Source organism: Vidua macroura, chromosome 2 (genome assembly GCF_024509145.1).
Source record: "Vidua macroura isolate BioBank_ID:100142 chromosome 2, ASM2450914v1, whole genome shotgun sequence".
Lineage (NCBI taxonomy): Eukaryota > Metazoa > Chordata > Aves > Passeriformes > Viduidae > Vidua > Vidua macroura.
Window position 1 is genome coordinate 23,305,406 of NC_071572.1, and position 21,596 is coordinate 23,327,001.

Below are 21,596 nucleotides of genomic sequence, written 5' to 3' on the forward strand. Positions count from 1 at the left end.
CGGCGGTCCTTGCCTGCTGCGGGCACCGGCGGGAGGCGCGGCGCTTGTGGCCGCGATGCTGAAGGGCTGCGCGCCCCCTCAGACGCGGCAGCGGGCTCCAGCCCTGGGGAGCAGCCACCCCGCCTGCTGAAGACTGAAACTTTGCGTCCCCGCCGCTTTCTCTCCTCCCTCTTCCTCTCGCCTTCCTCCATGCGCTGAGCGGCCGCGGGGCGCCCGCTCGGCCCCATGGACGCTTTCAGCGCTGCCAAGGCCAAGATGGGGGCGAAGAGCGGCGGCGAGGCGGCGGCGGCGGGAGTGGCCGCGCCTCAGCCCGCCGTGCCGGCCCCCAGCCCCGCCGGTCCCGGCTCGCCCGCCGCGCTCGAACCCGCTGCCTACAAGCTGGAGGACCTGGAGACCCTGGCCACCGTGGGTGAGTGCGGGAAGGAGGGGAACAAAGGAGCTGCCGAGGTGCCTGTCTGCGACCGTGCCCGGAGAGAGGTGGTGCCCGAACAGCTGGCTGCCCCCTTCCCCAGCGCCCTCTTTTTGGTGTTCTTTTCTCTCCGCCTCCTCCTCCCCGCTCCGCTCCCTTTTCTCCCGCCGCGCCACCGCTGGCCGGTGTGAGGGCAGCTGGGGTGGCTGTAGGTGCCTGTGGGCGGCTGACGAGGACGCGCCGCAGGCTCCGCGCAGTTCGGGAGCCGCGCTGCGGGGCTGCGGGTATTGTACGGCCCGGTGCTGCCGTGTTCACCGGCTCCGGCTGCGGGATCTGCAGCAGAGCGAGCCTGCACCCAGACCTGGGTTTGGCTTGTCTCTGGGTTGAGTACTGACGCTGCTGACGCTGAAAGACCTTTTGGTATAAAACCTGGTTTATCTGGTTTAACTTCATCTACCTGCATCATGATAAAAAATTCATCATTTAAATTAGCTGTCGGGCCAGGGAAGAGATCAAACAGGTTAACCGAATGTAGCTGAGTGTATGTCAACCCCCCTACACGCTGTTGCCCTGAATATAGATGCAAAGATGCTTTGCGTGTGTAGAATTTTGGTAGAAGGTAAGGTCTCATCTCACAAGTAACACGCTTAGTAAAACTGCCTGTAATCAGTGGCACTGCAGAGTAAAAGCATGTGCCTAATAAATAGGCTTTTCAGACATCCGTGATGATGTTCATGGTGTTCATGTGTGTTGTATCTGTGCATTGTATTTGAACATACATACTGACAGTTGTATATGTTTTTGCACTTGGTTTGAAGGCATGTATGTACATGGAAGTTTCATTCAATTTTTCATTATAGGACTGTGAAATTATCTTGGATAGATTTATTCCAGTAAATAATGTGATGTAAATCTTAATTTCCTGTAATCTCTCTTCAGCCAAAAGGTATAAACCCTTTCTTAGTGAAGTTTTGATGGCTTTAAACATGGAATTGGAAAGACCCAAGAATGTTGTTGTCAGTGAAGAACGCATTATCTTCTCCAGAAGTGCGTTGTGTTTTGAGATAGTATTCCAATTTGAAATGTGGGCAGACATTTTACTGATAAATTATTTGAGATTATTAAGAGACTTCTTGAAAGGTTTGTAATTTTTTTTTCCCCCTCCAGAAGTGGTTGCTTTTCTTCATTACATCATGACTGTTTAGTCATCGCTGAGGATTAAGACTTTGGGTGAAACACAGATTGCTGAAAAATAGTAATTTTTATGGAAATATTCCTGCGGCCAATGAAGAAATGTGGAAATAATCCTGGTGTCAACTTTAAACAGTATACCTTTATTAGAGTGTTTAAGATGCTCTGTAGAGACTAAGGAAAGGGAGGATTGTGATTCCACAGAATTTAAAGAGAGACTTAAAAAAAGTGAGACACTACCTGTTACAAAGGAACAGAGAAAGAAATAAAAGGTAAAAGGAGCAGATAGCTGCCAGTCTGGCAGCTATATACGTACTGGCAGAATATATAGTCCCCCTTCATTCTCTGTCTTCTCCAACTTGATTTTTTTTTCTCTTTTTTTCCTCAAATAGCTCTGTCTCAAAAGATGACCATTCTTTGCATCTGTTTTGAACTGTATCATTGTCATTTTATAGGGAAAATAAAGCTAAAAAAACAAAACTGGAAAGGCATAAAACTGTGCTGAGATAAATACATAAAGCCTTACCTTGTCAAAGGTAAGCTGAGTTGGCTTATTTTAAGTTGGTTGAAAAATGAATTTATGACGTGCCTGTGTGTCTTGCTCCTGACTAGGAAGCAATATTGCAGCCTCAAGGTGATACTGAAACTGAACACGTGAATACCTGCTCTGAGTGGCCAAGTTTATAAAAGACGCAGTGCCCCACTAATGCTTCTGTATTGCATTAGTCAGGGATCTGAGTCTGCGTGAGGTTGGGCAGCTCTGTGTGCACCTGCTAACATGAAGCATTGGAGACCTGATTTAAATGGGCTGCAAGTTAAATCAGTGCAAAATACTGCAGGGCAGTAGAGTAGATTTGTATTTTAGCTTGAGAAACTTTTTTGCTTGGCATAGACCTTTTTAAATTCAGTTAGTTAAGTACACTGTAGGTTTATATCACATGTACTGAAAGAGTATATCTACAGTTCTTTTTAGCAGTGGTTTAAGTCAGTATTACCTTATCCTCCATTTTGATCTCCCTGCTCAAACAGATGGCATTAATGTCATCAGTTACAGCAATTTAGAGTAGTCTGCAGTTTGACTGCTCTGATAAGGATAACCATTTTCTTCTGCTGATGTTCTTGAAAGCTGTATACTTTGTCTGAGATAATTGGGGATGGGAGGGGAAATACCAAAACTTCCTGTTATGTAATTTTTGGGTATCTCCATTAGTAGAATCATTGCTTATAGATATACCCAGGCTTAGAAATAGTTTTGGTTTTGGAAACTATCAACTTGAGAAAGTTGAAAGTCAAAATAGGGAGATGAGTTCCATGCTGTTGCAGCTGTTTAATATTTAAGGTAACAGAATTGTGTTGCTGTCTGTGAGATTGTAGTCATCCATGACTTGATGCAGCTTCTCTCTGAGGATGGAATAAAATCCATGTAAAAAAAAATGTTGAATGCAATACCTGCTTTGAATAGAGCAACTACTGTTTTAAGTATCCTTCATAGTCTGAGAGGATTGAAAATTTCTCTGTTAATCTGACCACCATAATGCAGGCTGGATTTTCTGTGACAAGTGTTTTCTGTGATTTCTGTTGGGATGCTGTGCCTGGTTTAGCAAAGGTGTAAAGGCGGGAAGAGCAAAAGGGAAGTACGGTTTAGTGTAATGATTCAGAGGACATTTATCTCCCCCAAACATCCCAGGATTCAACCTTTGTTTGAGTGTTTGTGGGCCCTTTGTTAAAAGGCAATTGGAGCAGAGTCTGGAGTGCAGGTTTGCTTTGAAGGGAAGTGCTTTAATATTTAGTTGATAAAGTGAAGTTAGGGCTTTGGGGAGGGGACAGGATTGGGGCACGTACTGGTTTCGGCACTAAGAGAAGTTAAACAGGAAAAATATTTCTTTGAAGGTACTTCCTGAGGGGTTGAACATGTGGCTTTGAACCTTTGAAGTGTATGGGTTTTTTAACTAGTCTCCTTGTATGAAAGTTGAACACTCTTGCTCTGGAGCCCTTGAAGTTGCCTGGTTGTCCTCATCTTGTTTTGAATTAATTTTCCTTTCAAAGGAGGGTGAAATACAAATGTTTGCTCAGCACATTCAGAAACTGCTGTTCAGGCCAGGCTGAAATACTCTGAATCTCAGTGAATTTATGTACTCAACTGTGCCAAGATTGAGTTAGTTTTGTGTTGTACAGAAACAAAAAAATTATATGCCATGACCACCATGTTCATTCAAAGTTCATGGCCTGTGCTTATCTGAACCTATTTCAAACTTCTTGTGAACCTATTTCAAACCGGTCAGTGAAAGAGGGAGACTGAACACTAATGGCATAGTTTCTGAATCATCCTTCGTTGTGATGAGCATTTAATATGGGCAGACTTCTTGTTCCAGAAGCCACAGTGCCAGCCGTTGGACACCTGACACTTATCTTGAAATAGAGATGCTAAATTTTTAATAATGCCATAATGAAAAAGTAATTCAGGTAAACTACAATAAGTAATAAGGAAAACCAGAAGGTACTTCTTCACTTCTGGGTACATAAAGGTGGGAAAAGTGTTACATTCCCAGTTGAAATGCATGGTGATGGGAAAGGGAGAAGGAAGAAAACACCAGGAGGAGAAAGGTGAGAAATTTTTTCTTGCCCTCTCTCCTTTGAGATCTGTTTCTTGTCCATTTTTCAAAGTGCAGTGAATTCCATAGCAGACTGTGTAAATGTAAATTTGGAGTTGTGAATCTGTTCAATTGATTGAAATATTTTAATTAGGGTATTTTTATGTAAAAAGATTCTTTTAAACTACTGTTCCCATGAACTGCTTTACACTAAACAAATGCAGAATAAAACATTGGGCATACCAGTATTTTCATTTTTATGCACATGGGAAAATTTAAAAATGTTCATGGGAAAAATGAGGTGCTACATATTTTCAAATACTTAATTTCTCTATGTTCACACACAAAATATGCTAGCCAAATATATTTCAAGTGGCATTGTATCAACATGACAGTAGGTACACAGCTGTAGTCTAATGCCAGGGAATTGTCTGAGTAAGAAATTGTGCCCCAGAGTAGCTAAGTTCTTTACATGAAAAGAATGCTGGTGGATTTTTTCCTTTTCTTAGAAGCTTAAATTAGTTCACTTTCTTACCAAGTGTTATTTTTGTTTCACTACCAAGGTTGTCACCTATTTTAAATTTTCTAAGGCATGTATGAGCATTTTTTCCCTGTTTTGTCACATTTTCTTGATACTGCAATGATAAATAATAATCCATTATTTTACTTGGCAATGTTCTTGAATACCACACATTTTGAAAGAAAACATGGTCTGAATGTTGTGACTGTAATGGTGACCTGAATTCACCATTACGTTTGTATATCTTTGATGCTTTAGTCATAAAGCTAAATTACTTGGATTTTGTTTTCACTCTCTCTATTTCTTACTTCATTTTTCCCTCCCACAAAATGACACTTGTCCCAAAATAAATCATTATTATTATAGCTGCTGTTGTAGAGAGAAATGATCAGGTGTGTGACTCAGCTTTCTTCCCTTGCTTTTCCTGTTATCCACTGCTAAGGTGAATTTCAATACCATAAGGTTTATTGTAGATTAGGCAGCAACAGGTTTTTTCCTATAAGTTTCTTGTTCTCTTTAGGATGGAAAAAAATGGATTGAAACAAATATTCTCTTTTATCTTTCAGAGAGGTCAGAAAAGTGAGAGTGTATGGAAGAAGTCTGAACATGTGAAAATTGAAAGTTCACATTTCTGCTTTTCTATCTTCAGTGTTTAAAATCAGTCTTGAGGTAAATTGTTAGTGTTTGCCTGTCACCTGTTTCTTTTGTCTGAATCTAGTTTAGATATTTAATTGATTGCAGAAAGAAATTCAGTATTCCTTTTCTGATGTTGTAAATTTGACAGTTATAGAATATGTTATAGAATATAGTTATAGAATAGGCTTTGACACTCAAATATGCTTCTTAAAGATAAGTAATTTGTAAAGTCCTATAAATAGCCCAGAGATGCCCAGAAGTGCTTTTTGCAATGCAAATAATCAAATAACCTGGAACACAGCTAGTATTAACATTTCAGAAATAAGAAGCATGCAAAACTCACCCACAAAATCAAAAGTACCTAACACCATACATTTCCCCTGCCAAGTTTTACACTTAAAAAAATCCTGATGTACCAGGTGAAAATACTTCGGAAAAATTCCTCTGTTAAGTGTTGTGTCTTAGCCCAAAATGAAGAAGATAAGAAACCTGCAGAGAAATGGAGATTTTAACTATTTTTTTTTCTTTTTCCTTTTTCAGTGGGAAGAAACAGGAACTTTAAAATGCTAGGGGTTGAAAGCATGTAGGCTCTTAGGGCTTGACTCAATTTTTTCTATGTTTAGCTTCTTGAGCATGCTTGTCTGGACTGTTTTTAGAGGACAGGGAGAGCAGCCTTTTGGAGATGAGTGTCTTGATATTTTGGCCTTCATGTAATGAAAACTTAGCGAAACAAATGCCTTCCAAAAGTGTGTTTAATCATGGTTTGGTCCACTTTTAAGGGTGATAGTCAGTGTAACTAGAAAAAAAAAAAAAGACAAGTGTGGTGAAATTTATATACCATTTTGTTTATTATGAGAGACATAGAGGTATATACAGCAATGAAGAGTGTTTTTTTGTAAAGTAAAGATAAGAACCTGTGTTTCCCTTCCAAGGTCTTGTCTGGGCATAAGTTGTTTTTAACCAAATTACTTAGCTCAGTGTAATTCCCCTACTGTTGACATTTACCAGTGTAAAACATTTTCAGTATTAGCTTGTACTACTAAGGAGTAATTTAACATGTTTTGTTTACTTGGGAAAGCATCCTTTCATCTCTGCAATATTTTAGAGGGTTTTTTAGCAGATTCAAACTGGTACATAAAATTTTGCTGAGTACTGTGTGTTAGTGTGCACCTGGGATATTTAGGGTAGAACAATTCTCAAAATTAGACTATTTCTGTTTTCTCATAGAAAGACTGTCTTTCAAATAAATGACTGAACAAGTGTTGATTTCTTTTTTTAAAAAATAAAGAAGGGAGAGATATGATACAACGTTTTTTGCTAATAATGTTCAGTTTGTGAGCTGCACTGTTTGCACTTCACATTAGAGCACTAGTTCGGTTTTTTGTATAAAATACGGATTTTTTTAATCCTTACGTTTAATACTGGAGTGGATCAAATATGGCGATCTGTAGAATTTGGTCTTGAAAACTTTCCACTTGGGTGCCCTTTTTCTTCTGGCCGGTTTCTTCACTCGCGTCCCAGCTTGGAGCAGTTGCTAGCTGGTCTTTTTTTTTTTTTTAATTAACGGACTGTAACTTTTGTGTAAATGTGTTGTCTTTTTTCTTCAGGGAATCAATTGGTCTGCTTCAATACGTTTCAAATCAGACAAATCATATGTGTGTGTGTGTTATTTATTTATTGATAACTGAGGCACATTAAATGAAGGAAGCATCCTTTTCATGTCACTGAACTGTATGGTACAACCTATTTCTATATGCTACTGATGGTGATGGAATGTGAGACTTGTCTGCTGGTTGATCTGGTCAGTGGAACCATTGCTAAAGTATCTGATTTTCTAGTCTTGTAACTCTTTTATTTGTTAGGGAGAGTATTTCATAACCCTTATGCCAACCAGCTATCTTGTCTGTATATCAAAAGAAAAATTTTTACGTGAAATCTTTGCTCTTGTTTCTTTCCTGGATATTTGGTTTGAATATCACCTACAGCTTTTTCTATTGGATTATACATTATATATGTAAATATGTATATATATTTAAGTTTACACAAAGTCAAAAATTTTACATTTTACTGTTCTGCAGCTTGGTAGAGGAAGAGTGAGAATATGTAATTCTTCTGCTCATTTTCTGTCAGCATATTTGGACTTTTTAATGGCTATCACACCAGATCTTTGTTTTTAGAAACTATTCATACAGTACCTACAGTATGCAGGAGTGAATTTTTTTTTATTTAATTTTTAACATGGGATATATTTTACTTCCTCAAAGGATTGGTTCTGAGCTAATTTTACATGAAAGATCATGTACCTGTTATTTGTTAATTTGATTCTAATATGCAATTTGTATATTCGTGTGTAATTATTTGTATTTTGTATTTATTGGAGTGCTGGAGAAAGGGAACTCAAAAGCAGAAGAGCTATATATTATAAACAATTATCAGCAGTTTAACACGTGACTTAGATGTGTTGTTTTTTGTATATAGTCTTGCTATTGTCTAAGGCATATTTTTAAAAGCACTAAAGCTAACAATGCAGTAAATTATTTTGTCTGGGAAATATGATTATAGAACCTCTGACATTGTCTAATACAAGAGGAAATCAGATGAAAGTGCCAGGGTGTGGGATTTTTTTGTTTTGTTTTCTGTTTGGTTGGTTTCTTGTTTGTTTGTTTCTTCGTTACTTCTTCGTTCCTTCTTTCCAAGGAGATAAAGGCTGATTACCAAAATCCTATAAAATGGCGTTTAAGTTGTCCATTATGCTGTGTTTTTTATGAATTTTGAAATTGTTCTTTGCCAAAATGTAGCTTCTTACAGAGCATTCTTGGTATTTGTTAAAGTGTTGTTATGTTTGTTTAGGGGAATATGGTGACTCAGAGCAATTTGAAATATTTATAGTAATGGCTCTGCCATTATTGTTGAAGGAGCAAGGTGTTCTCTAGATGGAAACAAAATGTCTAGTTAGTACTGCTTTTTATGCCTCTCAGGTATTTGCTCCAGTCAGTAAATTAAATGCTCTGAAATGATTTAGGTAGATGTTAAGGAAACTATCCCTCTACAGACTCTTCCAAAAACAGGCTAAACTGGGTATAAGATTTTTACTTGGTCTGCTAATGGGGTTGCACTGTAATAGCTGTAGGCATGGCAAGTATAAAAAGGGAGGGGCTGGTGGCTGACTGTGCTCATACTGAACTTCTGGGTGCTATAATAGCAGACTCCTCATGCCACCTGCTCCAAAACTGATGACAGACTTCTAGCCTCAGACCTCTTCCCTCCCAGCTTGGAGTGGCTTCCTACAGCTCTTGGCTGCAGGAGATGATAGCCTGTACAGTTTCAATTTGCCTGGCCTGCCAAAAGTAACTTCAGAGTATGCATTGTAAAATTTTTGTTTGTTTTCAGGAAAATTAGTGGGTAACTTGTTGTCTGTCCCTGGAGAACAAACAATGAGGACAATGCTGGTCAGTCTGTTTCTAAACTGGGATTCTTGTTCTCTCTTTTATGAAAGTTTTTTCCGATTGCATGTCACTATGTTGAGTTTGTGTTCTGAGGCCATTAAATTCTCCCTGATTTCCGTGACTTTCAAAACCCTATAAAAACTTTGGCAGTATGTCTTTATTTAAGCCACCCAGTTGTCACACTCAGAAGTGGTGAATTTAGAATTTATGGTGAAGCAGCACCATTTTTCTTCCTCCTTTTTTAGTTACCAACACAGTTCAATTCCCATATTTGTAGAAATTGTTCATTCTTTCATATATTTGGAAATAGTGGAATTTGGGTTATAATAAATTTTAAAAACATTTCTAAAATTTTCCCAGTATTGCAACTTAAATGAAATTATTTGTTTGAAAGCTTTTCTATATCTCTTCTAGTATTTTTACAATGAGTAGCTGTGTATCCTTGGATTTGGTTATGGAAAGTTTTTTCTTGATTAAAGTTGAGTTTGTTTTGTTTTGTTTTGTTTTTCCTGCTACAAATGGCAGCTGGGAAGAAGCTGTGAGAAAGAGTGTGTCCTACAAGACAGAGCCATTAGAAGGAAAAACAAAAGTAACTGAGAAGAGAAATGGAAAGAATCTGGAAAAAAACCCTAACAGTTAATGCAAAATATTTTCAAAACCATGAAGATATTTTTTTTCGGGGGGGGGGGGGGAAGAGTTTTTAAACATTTTTTTTTTCATTTCAGTTTTACATTCATTCAGGCTTTATACATCATCAGCTGAAAAGTAGATGCAAATTGGGGCGCATCCAATCCTGATGCTGTGAAATGACATCTATCCTTTTTAAGTAATTTAATAAAATAAATTATATTCTTTGTTCTAATAAGTAGAGAGTTTCTGTATTTATCTTAACTCTTTATCTGCAACACTTGACTTACTATAAGGTAAAAGATTTATTTTGGTGGCAGTGGTGATAAATTTTGCTACCTCGGTTCTTAGGCAGACCTAAATTTTTCAATGCTCCTAGACTACTGTTGGTTGTGGATTAGACAGAGTACAGCCTGGTTTGTTTGATTTGGCATAATTCTGTGAAAACAATTTTTTAAAAATGCAGGTACATGAAATACATATGATTTGTGCTGTCTGGAGGTGATGTTTCTTATCAGTGAATTCTTGATCTGTCGAGAAGAGCTTGCTAGACGTGCTAATCATTAGTAGAGAGACAACATTGTGAAATGATAAATGAGGAAGACAACTGGTTTTGTGACTAATTAACCAGTATCTCAGCAAGCAGTCTTTTTTTTTTTTCTGTATTTTTTTTTTTATCTGGACAGGTTTGCAGGTAAACCCATCTAATTTAAGGGTAAGGCAGGAGTTGATTTCATAGTTAGCAATTTCATAGCTTAGTGTCTGCCTGTTTCACATTGCTTTAAGATTTTCCCATGATTGTACCTGGGTGATAAAAGACTGCAATACAGATAATTTTGTCTTTGAATTGCAACTGAAATGCTTTGGCATAGTATTTGGAGACAAGGGTTTACACTTCTGTGTTAAATATTCTTTTAGAAATTTACTGATTTTGTGTGGTTGCTATTTGCATTTTTAAAAGAGGATTCTTGGTGAAATGGGGACTTACCAAAATAAATGAATAATAAGAGAAGGCTGGCAGGCAGTGGAGCTATATGAGTCTATACCTTTGGTACAGAATGTTGGAGCTCCTACTAAAAATGGTGTTGGAAAAAGAAATAATAAGGGGGCTTAATGCTATTTTGAGACACTTCCGTTTTGTATAGGTGGGTTTATATTTCCTGGATAATTGTTTCTTTTCAGAGCAAAACCAGTAGAACTGAGTGAAAGTGTAACCAGGAGGACAGTTGGGTATTCTTTGTGATTGTAAGTGAAGAATCTGATGTCACTAGTTCTTGATAAATGCATCTGAATGTGTAGTTCTGCTAGGTAATAGTAGGTGTGCAATGTCATCTATTCATGTGGAAATAAGTCAGCTATGGTGCTTTTTTGATGGATTCTCTGATATGCTCAGGTTGGGCGCTCCTGCATGAAACATGGCCAGTTTATGTCCTGTAATGAAATATATTGATAAACCTCTCTCTAATCTTTCTATGTTTTGGCATTTAAAACATTTGTACAAGGGGGGAAAATCTCTGATTGGCAGTTGGGTGTAATACCTGTGGGGAGATTCAGGACTTCAGGTCGTCCCGTGATAGTTGAGATTTCTAGTCTGATTGGCTTTCATTTTTGATAGAAGTGTTAAGAGCTGCATTGTTTGAGAACAAACAAAACTTTGTTGCTTGGTCTCCTTTAATTCTCTGAAGTATGAATTTAGATATAGAATTAAACAATGATTGTAATAATAAGAAGAAAAAAGAGCCATCTAGAAATACAATACCACTTGAGGGAAGGGGGAGCGAAGAGGAGAAAAGCCATACTGTGATCACTTCACTTTGGAGAGCTTTTCACAGCATAGTTTTATAAATTTTTATAAGCAGACAGTTTTGGGGGGGGGGGGGAGGGAGGGAGGGAAGGGTGGAAACTCAAATGATTTGCCATAAAGTACAGTCACCTCTAAGGGGTTTTGCATGTTATACACAGACCTCATTTTAGAGACTGAAAGTAAACTTGACTTAAAAGGGCATTGTAGTGAAAACAGGTGCTTAGGGACTCTTTAAACATTGATTATACTTAGCTTGTGTACTGGCATGTCCTGCAAAGGATAACATTTCGTTTTTATGTCAAGAAGTATGAAATTTTATTAGTCATTGGCAGAGCTTTCTTCTGGTACTTTGCGAGGAGGTGTATTTTATATAGTGCAGTGCTAGTTTCTTCTTCCATTAGTGATGTATGAGGACCTCATATATATGACACAAAAATTTCATCAGTCTGTCTTATCTTCTGAGACTATTACTTGTTCCTAGGTGATCTGCAAGCATCTGAATCTGAAACAAGCTTCAATAACAGTAAATACCTAATGTGCCTGCTAATTTTTCTTGTTTGGCTATTTCATCTGTCTTCGGGGAAGAAATACACCTTTTGGCTTTGCTACTAAAAACTTACATGCTTCAACTTTTTGTAAAAAGTGTTAATGGATAATATCATAACCATCAGATTACCAGTAGCTTTCATTTACAACTGATTTAAATATGAGCAGGCCCAGATAGATTGGTTTTGTGTTTATTTCTGATATTAAATCTGTCCCTGCCTTCTAATTTTAGCAGCCTTGAGCTTCTTTCCTTAAATGTAGATTCTGAATTATAAATTATATTGAACTGTTTGTTCTTTAAATTCAAAACAAGTCAAAATATATTTCTGTTGAGCTGTGTGCTGTGTCAGCTATAATAGTGAGTGACCCTCAGCAATGATGTTTTAATTTTGGAGAAACAGGGTCTACAAAGGGCACATTAAGTACTCTTGTCATGTGAACTATAACTCATTAATTCAATTATCTGTAATTTAATCTATCCTATCAAAATAGTGTTTAATTTGCTATTCATTACTTCCTTTACTACTGACTGTGGTCTTGTTTTTAAGTGTATCAGACAAGGTGCAGGTAATTCTGCGGTTGTATGGGGTGAGAGAAGTGTATAGAGTAGAACTAAGAAGCAACTATAGCAGTAAACAACAGAATAAATTTACCTGAGTTTTTGTAAATCGGTGCATGTGTAAACCTCTGTTACTTACATGAGAAATTTGATGTATGATGAAGACATACATGGGATGAAGAGTGAAATAACAGAGTGAAATAGCAGAAAATCTGAGAGGAATGTTCATTCTTATGAAAAAGTGAACTTGGTTTTATTTTCAAGATTTGAGTAGTCATAAAATCAGAGAATGCTTTGAAATGGTTAAAAGGGACCTTAAAGACCATCTGGTTCCAACCTCTCTGCTCTAGGCAAGGACACCTTCCACTAGGCTGCTGAAAGCCCCATCCAAGCTGGCCTCAAACACTTCCAGGGATGAGGCATCTAGAATTTCTCTGGGCAGCCTGGGTAATCTAATTTAACATCTGGCCTAAACATACCCTCTTTCAGGTTGAAGCCATTCCCCCTTGTCCTGTCACTATCTGCCCATGTAAAAAGTAGTGCTTTATTTTGGTTTTTTTAAGCCCTCTTTAACTGCCCAAAAGTCTCAATAAGGTCTCCCCTGATGCTTGCTTTCTCCAGGCTGAGCAACCCAGCTCTCTCAGCCTGTCTTCACAGGAGAGGTGCTCCAGCACTTTCATGACCTTTGTGTTCCTCCTTTGGACCCATTCTAACAGGTCTGTGTCTGTCTTGTGCTGAGAACCTCAGACCTGGGTATACTACTCAAGTGGGGTGTTACCAGAGCAGACTAGAGGGGCAGAATCCCCTCCCTTGACCTGCTCACCCACACTGCTTGTGATGCAGCCCAGGATGTGGCAGGCCTTCTGGGCTGCAAGCATGCATTTCTTGTTAATAATTTCAAATCCGATAAATTCTGTATTATGCACATATATTTACTCTTTAAGTATATTTGTTCAGTCATTGCAAATGAGATTTATTCTGTAATCTTGTCTGTCAATCTTCCTTTTGCACGGAAAAAAAAGTATTGTTTTGGGAGTTCACTTCTATCCTTGCCTGTTCGTGATATACTGCATCTTTCCACCTGTCTCTTCAGATGTATGAAATTTGCAAACTTGTGTTTAAAACAATTTTTAAAAACAATTTTTTAAAAGAATAAATATTGGATGATGTTATACTTAAAGAAAAATGAAAGATGTTATAGAAACAGTGTCAACACAGAAATGCCATCATGTTGTCAGCAAAAAAAAATCTTTCCTTATTGTTGCAAAATGAATGATACTGTTAAAATATATGCCATAGCCTCTGAAACTTACTCTAATATTGAGTTGATTTCTCTTTTCTTGCAGAGTTAATTTCTTAAGAGTTGTTTGGAAATTCAAGGTTGTTTTGTGAAAGGAATTTACTTGTAGCTTGTTTCAGTGTACTTTTAAATAAATTCTCAAGTGTTTTCATCCTGGTCCATTTAAAAATGTCAGTTATGTACAGTGTTCTATTTAGTCTTATTTGTTGATTGGAATGGGTTCCTTGAGCATGATATTGAGAGATATAGTAACGGAGAGAGACTGGATCCCAGTTTTGATATGGGAAGGAACGGAAATGTGCATAAAACTCAGGGGAAGATGAAACTGTGGGAGATTGATAAAATGACTTTTCTTTCCTATTAAGGAACTGCATAGTAAAAATAGAAAAAAAACTACTGTATCCATTCTATGTTTCAGTCATATAGTTGGCTGATAAGAAGTTAGAACAGAATTTAAGTTTAGCCTTATTTTTCTGCATTCTAGAGAAATAAACAGTGACTGGTTCATACAATCCTGAATAACATGAAAAATTCAGACCATGGTCCTTTTCTGATAGAGTATTTAAATGTTAAATTGCCATTGGCATGTCTTCAGTAACATTAGGTATTAATACGAGTGATATTTTCAGTATTTAATTCCATTAGTAATGTAATTCTTGGGTACTATCAAGATTTTTTTCCAGTATATTTAATTGATATTTGAGAATGCAATTTGGAGACTGGGATTTTGAAACTTAATATTTTGTTAGGGCTTTTGTTCCAGTTCCATATCAAATACAACTTTTATTTGGATATTCTAGACTTACTTCCTCTTTCTTGGATAATAGCTCTTTATGTGGAGATTATGGTGATATTCATTCTAGTGCCAAACAACGGTGATTTCATCATCTTATCTTGTACAGAGTTACACTAATTTTTGTAAGGTATACTATGTGAGAATTTGGAAAGGTAATGGAACACATGAAGTAAATTCTAGATACCTAAGGTATTGTTATTGTGTAGTCTCATAGGAATATCAGTTGATACTGCCTTCTGAATATAAACAAAGCCTTCTCTTTGAGGAATACTTTTTTCCACTCATGAATTCTTAGTGTATTAACCTTTAACCAAATACAAATATATTTGCAGTGCTTGTTCCAGATTTAGATAGTGTTTCAGGAGAAAATACTTGTGTGCTTGTAGTTTGGTTTTGTTTTGTAAAATTTCATTTGCAGAAGATAGAATGCAGTGTTGTGGTGGTACTGCAACTGTTCGTAACTTGTAGATGCAAAGGAATTATTCGAGTGTTTTGGAAAGGCTTTCCTTTTCCTGTGGTTACAATGCCGAGTCATTTGCACATATTATAATAAAATCTCTAGTACTCACTACAATCCATTCAAAACAAAGATCAAAATAAATAGATGTTTTAGAAAAGGTCATAGTTATATCAGAAATATTTTTCTCTGTCAGCATAATAGCTCAAGTGTGAGAGTAATGTTTTAAATATCTTCTAAGACTATTGTGCTATATAAACTTGAAAAACATATGTAAAATTACAGACTATAGAGATAAATTCAAGCTTGTAAATCAGATGTGGTTTGAATCATGATTATTTGTACACACAATATCCTTTCCTGTGTGCAATATTAAACTATATCAATATTATGAAAAAAATGCCAGATGAATGAACTGTCATTGTTAATACCGCATTTGTGACACTGGATCAGTAAGTTAGGTAACAGTGTTGAAGATTATAAAGCAGCATAACTATCATTTGTAGGCACACAGTTTGTGATAATTGGGAGTGGGGCTGCACCAGAGCCTCGTCCCCAGTGGGCTACAGCTGTGAAAAGCAGGTGAGCAGTATTGAAGGTAATGAGACATGGAGTGCCCAGGTGCACTAGCCAATCACCAAAGGGAACAGAGGGCACAGAGGTGCAATGGATAAACATGAGGGGTATAAAAGGCTGGGCTAAAGAACAAGAAGGATAGGTGTACCTTCTGATGTGGTATGGTGTTACTCTGTATGGGTTGAAGCCTTTTGAAGTGGCATGATGATACTCCATGGATCATGGCTGTCTCAGCTGGGACATAATTGGGCATAGATTTTGTGACATGGAGCCTGAAGAATTCAGTGAGTTGCCAACAATTCTTTTTCAAGCCTTGCAAATTTATATGCTTTCTTACACAGATTAGCATATTCTGTTTCAGTAGTTCCTATGTCATAAGTGTCATGCACTTATCAAGCCATGTAACTTTGAGGTAGTCTCTTCTGTCTGAATGTAGACTATGCACTGTCAACAGATATCAAGCCTATGTGTTTAGAGTCAACAGAGGGAAATAAGTAATTCTGTGTTCATAAGTTAGATGTGTAAAACCACTCTATTGAATACAGAAATGCTGTTTTTCTCCTCTGATAAATTGCAGGGAATTCCTCTTGGCTAGTCCAAAGTTAAGCTGTGCAGTAAGTGAAGACATTCTGGCTCAGGGTGTCTGCGGAGACTGTTGATTATTTGCCTAAAAGATGGGAAAAATTGTATCTCTCACCTTGTGTTTGAGGTATTATAACAGCTTGCACATTCTTAGCCTGCAATTTTGCTACTTTCTTTTTTTTTGTATTGTACAATGAGTTTTTATAAGTTTCTACTATAAATTGGAACAGGCCAAGAAAAATGGTATTTCTTTCAAAGCATACACTTACTGTGTCTTTTAATATCCAACCATAAAGAAGATAGTATGAGCTATTTTGAGGTGGTGCTTTGTGGTATTCTGTCTTTGAAAGTGGAAGTTTTACTCCAGTTTTCAAAAATACCAGTCCTAATGTTTTAAGATATAATGTGAAGACTGAACTTTCTGATGCATTGAGGTCTTTAACTACTACTGAATGGTCAGGCTTTTTCTTCTGTGGGAATGTCCAGAGGTTTTGTTTGTTTTGTTTTTCCATATCCTGAGTTAGCTCTAGGTCAGTTTAAAATTTTAAAATGAAAGTGACTGGACTAAGGAGTTCTGTGTTTAATTGTGTGGTAACAGAAAATAGCAGGGAATAAGTAATCCTGGAATTTTCTTTTAGTTGACTTTCTGTTAGTTGACTATTTACACATTTCCTGAAACACATGAGACAACTAAAAAATCCTGAGTCTTAAATGTAAGTCTCACCTGTCTTCAACTAGAAGCTCTTCAACATAATTTCAGTCGTATACTTTACAATCATTGTAGTACATATTAAGTAATAAATAGACAATCTGTTTGAAAAGTGTTTAAAAATACACTTTTTGTGCACTGTGTGGAATACCTCCTCTTGGTTTGTGTCTGATTTAGCACTGCTTTCAGTGAAGATGGAAGTGAAATGTAATTTAAAGGAATGTATTATAAGAGGTACTAGTCCCTCAAAGGAGTCTATCTAGCACTGGTGAAGGAGGAAATCGGTCAAGTACAAACAATGTGGCTTTTATTACCTTGGGTCAGCAATAATAAACCTTTGTACTTCACAAGACTTTATTGTTTGCTTTTTAACACTAACAAGGGTATTAAGCTCATGCTTTCTTTGCATTAACATGGGACTGACTTGCAGCAAGTAACTGTTTAGGAAAAGCTGAGTTTCAGGACAAACTAAAAGATGATGATTGTGTAAAATCATACAAGTATGTAGAGACAAATATTTCTGGGTTGAAAAGAAAAGTTGCTAATCAGATACTAAGTACCCCTGTTTAAACTTACCTAGTTCAGAGGGGGCTGCTGTTAAAGTTTTGATCTGTGATGTTGCATGGATTTGATTTTTATTAGACTCTATATAGTGTGAACTTCTTTGGAACTAAGTGCTTCTAAGTCCTTTATGGATTATTACATTGGTGTTTGCTTCTTAGTCATCAAAACTTTATTTTTATTTCTTTTTCTGGCATGAAAATGTGAGTTTTGAGCCAGGTTTTGTAGTTGTTTGGCTGGCCAGTTTTGTTTTGAGTTTTTCTTTTTTTCTTTGGGTGTAACTGTGAGCTTACAATGATGATGTGTATAATTGTTTGATGGTAATATATGCGACCTCATAAGTTCAGCTGTAGCAACTGAAAGAGCAAAAGATACTGGAACAATATTTCAAATACTTGAAGAATCATAAAGCTTCTGCAGAGGCGCTGTTTTAAACTTGGAAGACCTTAATGGCTTTGTCTTTTAGTTGAAAATACCTAGTTACCTGAAAAGGATTTCAGCCTGCTAAAAGTTGTTATTGCTGTGGCATGGCAATTTATTTAGCTTTGGTTCTTTTATTTTATTTTGCAAGGTGTGTGGTGTTTTGGTGTTTTTTTTTTTTTTTTTTTTTTTTTTTTTTTTTGTGGAGAACCAACTAAATTTCTTGATGCTGAATTTGAGTAAAGCAACCAGCCAAAACAGTTCTGTAAATACTTCCTGTCACCAGGGAAATTGAAGGTGAAGATCTAAGTGCTGATAAATGATGAGAGAGAGCTTTACTTGTCCTTGTGGGTAAAAATTTGATTATGAGAATGAAACTTAGAAACAGAGCTTTTTTTTTTTTTTTTCCCCAATATGAGATGTCCCTGCTTAGTTTTTTTTTTTCCTACTTACCTTTCCTACTTACCTTTTTTGGAAGGGGATAAAGAAAATCATTGAGAAACACTTTTCATTAACTGAACAGAATACATGGAAAATGGTGTATTAATGATTTATTTGAATTGATTCTTTGTGTAGTACCAGAGGTAAACTGCAAGTTATTCATCCTCATTGAAAATTAGAAGCCTTTTGGCTTATACTGCTTCTGGGACATCCAGTTCAAGATACTGAGTGTACTACTAATCCCAGCTCAGGAAGCAAGAGCTGTGTATTCACAACTCACATCTATTCACAGACACAAAATCAAAGAGTATCTGAAGAGAGATCAGGATTCATTTCTTTGGATTGTACTGGAAAATGTTTCTGTCATAACATTTCTTATTACTTCTTTTAAAGTATCAAGACAAATCTTATAGACTAAAATTTGAAGCTTTATGATATCTAGCATAGTACTTTACTCATCTTGTTGGTTTTCCTTCTTTTTGCTGGAATCTGGGTTATTTTGTGTCTCATTTTGTTTGTGGTAACTGGAAGTTTAACACACTTGAATTGAATATGGTAACTTCTGTCCTAAACATCCATTTGTGTTAGTTTTAATTTTTAGGAAGCTGTTTCCTAGTGGGTTTAAGCACTTAAAGATAATTAACAACATTAGAAAAGATTCACTTTGAACACATTTATTTAGGAAGAGTCCTGAATTACTCAAAACTTGATGGGAATTTTTTGGCAGCAGTTAATGTACAGAACTAGTGTGGGGTTTGCATGCTTTTGTTGTTTGAGAAATAATTAGGAAAGAAACCAATACGTTAAAAATTCTTTCCTTTAATATTTACGTTCCAAGAAGTTGTTCATGTGCTTATTTTAACCTCTCCCTACCTGAAAGAATCAATTCTGTGAATGCAATTTAAATGTTATAACTGTAAATTCCAGAAAAGATCTTTCATGTATAATTTCCAATTTACAGATTCTTCTCCAGTTATTAAAATGTGTCACTTTTTGATAATGCTTTAATTACCTGAAATTCTCATCAGATGGAAGAGAGAATTTAATACTTCCAACTGTTTAGCTTGGCAAGTGTTACTAGCTAGACATGTACATGATTCTTAGCTTAAATATACTTGCCTTTTAAAACATGGAAGGCCAAGTTTTTTAAAAATTACAGTAATACAGATTGATAAGCTTCACTTCTAGCAAGTGTTTGGTATCATTTAAAATAAGCTGTTTGACTAGGCCTCCTTAATTTAGTTCAGCAAGTAATATAAAACATAGTTTCTAGGTGAAAAAGGAGTTCATCTTTAGAGGTTTCTATTTCAGCAGTTTTTATAAAAAACCTTCAGTTTTGAAGTTGTGGTCTATCTGTACTTCAAGTGTAATATTTAAATAGGTAAAAGTAGTAGAAATAATGATTTTGCAATGTCCTAGTTTCACTATGGAAGAAAAGCTGTATCATCCACTCATCTATTTTCTTTTTATCAATGTTGTTTTTTTTTTTTTGTCAGTGTCAGGAATTGCAGGTTGTAGAAGACTTTATAGAAAGAGCTGCAAAAATACCATTGAAGAACGGAGTAGGTAAATACTAATTTTATGAGAATTGTTCTGAAGATTGTGGATATTAAAAGTTTTGAGAAGGGAGATGCATTTAGAACCAGTATTCTAAAACCTGTTTAGAAATTGAGAGGATTTATGGTTATCATAACCAGCAATCTGGTTACTTTCTGGTTTCATTTATTTATTGGTCCCTAGTATTTCAAAATAAATTTAAAAAGAAAGAATAAAGAGTCAGAATAAACTTTCGAGAATTCTGCATGTTTTCCTTAAGGGCACCCTGATATTTACAATATTTTTGTGGAGAGAATTTGTGAGCAAAAAAAAAAAAGGAAAAAAAAAATCAAAAACCTGAAATTACAGAGAAACTTGCATCATTGATGTTCAGTTGATTGTCACTTTCTGGAAATCAAAAATGTGTCTCTGAACTATGTGAAAAACAAGAAACTTGACTGATGAGTATTAATTAGTCTGGTGATTCCCATGTCCTTAGTTCTTAAGGATTGTAGTTCAGTAAGATCTAAATGAGTGGGTCAACAACAAGAGTTGTTGACACAACTTCTTGGTATTCTCAGGCATACTTGTATGAAATTGAAAAGAGACTAAACTGAATTCCAGATGGTTAAATGGTTTTAGTGGTGTGCTGTTACAGGTTCCTTGTATACCGAGTAAGAAGGAGCTTAAAAGTTACCAGGTCTTTGGGATCTTTGGAAATTTTTTGTAGCATCCCCTTTGAGTCAAAAGGTAGGCTGTACTTTGAACATGCATTGCTACTTTCTTTTTAAGCTCAACTGAGCTGGGATAAAGAATTAATGATACTGAGCTTTCAATTGATTTGTTAAGGGTTGTGGCTATCATCCAAAACAGAAAAGAAAAACAGTGGTATGCCAGTGCCAATAAAATTTGTGGAACAGGTAATCCAATGATCTTGCCTAGAATGTGATGGGTATAGTTCTTGCTGTGTACTGTCTCACATTATTGCTAAGTAGAAAGACATTTTTGCTCTTCAAGGGCTGCTAGGTGGAAATGGAATCACAGCACAATGGATGAATAAGAAGCATCATAGAAGCAAGCTCCTCTGGCAGGGCTGTCCACGGTGAACACTACACATGCATCTCTGTCTTCTGTGCCATTAAGGTCATAATCAGACTGTCTCTGATTTCAGTGCATATTGTTGAAGGATACAAAAAAAGCTTCACAAAAATTGTGATGAGACATTTCTTTTGTTGATTCAGCAGTATGAGATGTGCAGTTCTAGACAAAAAAAGGCATCCTATAAAACCTTCTCTAACTTCTTGTTATTTCTCTGATATGTTTTTCAGTGTTAGATCTGAACCCTCTAGAGAAATGCAGATCTAGAAAAGCAGTGATCTAAGACTTATAGTGAAGGATCCACAGCTGGCTTGCAGAATAGTGAAGACACTGAATTTGGCATTTTCAGTGACATTGGTTTATGGGTTGACATATTAATGAAAATCTAAACTTCCCTACCATGATGTCCAAAATCATCATCCTCATTTTGAGTTGCCCTATTCGTGTGCCAACCACATCTTGTTGTAAAAGCCCACAGTTGTTTGTGCCTTGTGGTTTCCCAAAATCATTCTCCCATGTGTTAATGTTATGATTACCAGTCTGTTTAGGCAGGCTGGTTTCTGCCAATTCTTTGTCAAGAATTATTGACACCCCCATTTCCAAGTCTAGGCTGTTGAAGTTCCATCCCAAAATAAGACAGCGATTAAATGGCAGACAAAATTTGACATTCAGTAGTTAGTTTGCAGTCTGATACATATCACTTAGTTAATCTCTGATATTTAACAGAATAAAGTCTGTTGTGCTTGTGGCTATCAGTAAAGACTGTGTCACAGTAGGAAATGTTTCTTTTA

General features: G+C 36.6%; 1 protein-coding gene across 1 annotated transcript in view; it reads left to right on the forward strand.

The window, feature by feature from the left end:
• The first annotated feature begins 225 nt into the window (after positions 1–225).
• PRKX (protein kinase cAMP-dependent X-linked catalytic subunit) overlaps positions 226–21,596 on the forward strand; it is a 55,593-nt gene continuing 34,222 nt past the window's right edge. Inside the window, exon 1 of the mRNA XM_053971232.1 lies at positions 226–409. Within this exon, the coding sequence (XP_053827207.1) occupies positions 226–409 (184 nt within the window). The remainder of the gene's footprint in view (positions 410–21,596) is intronic.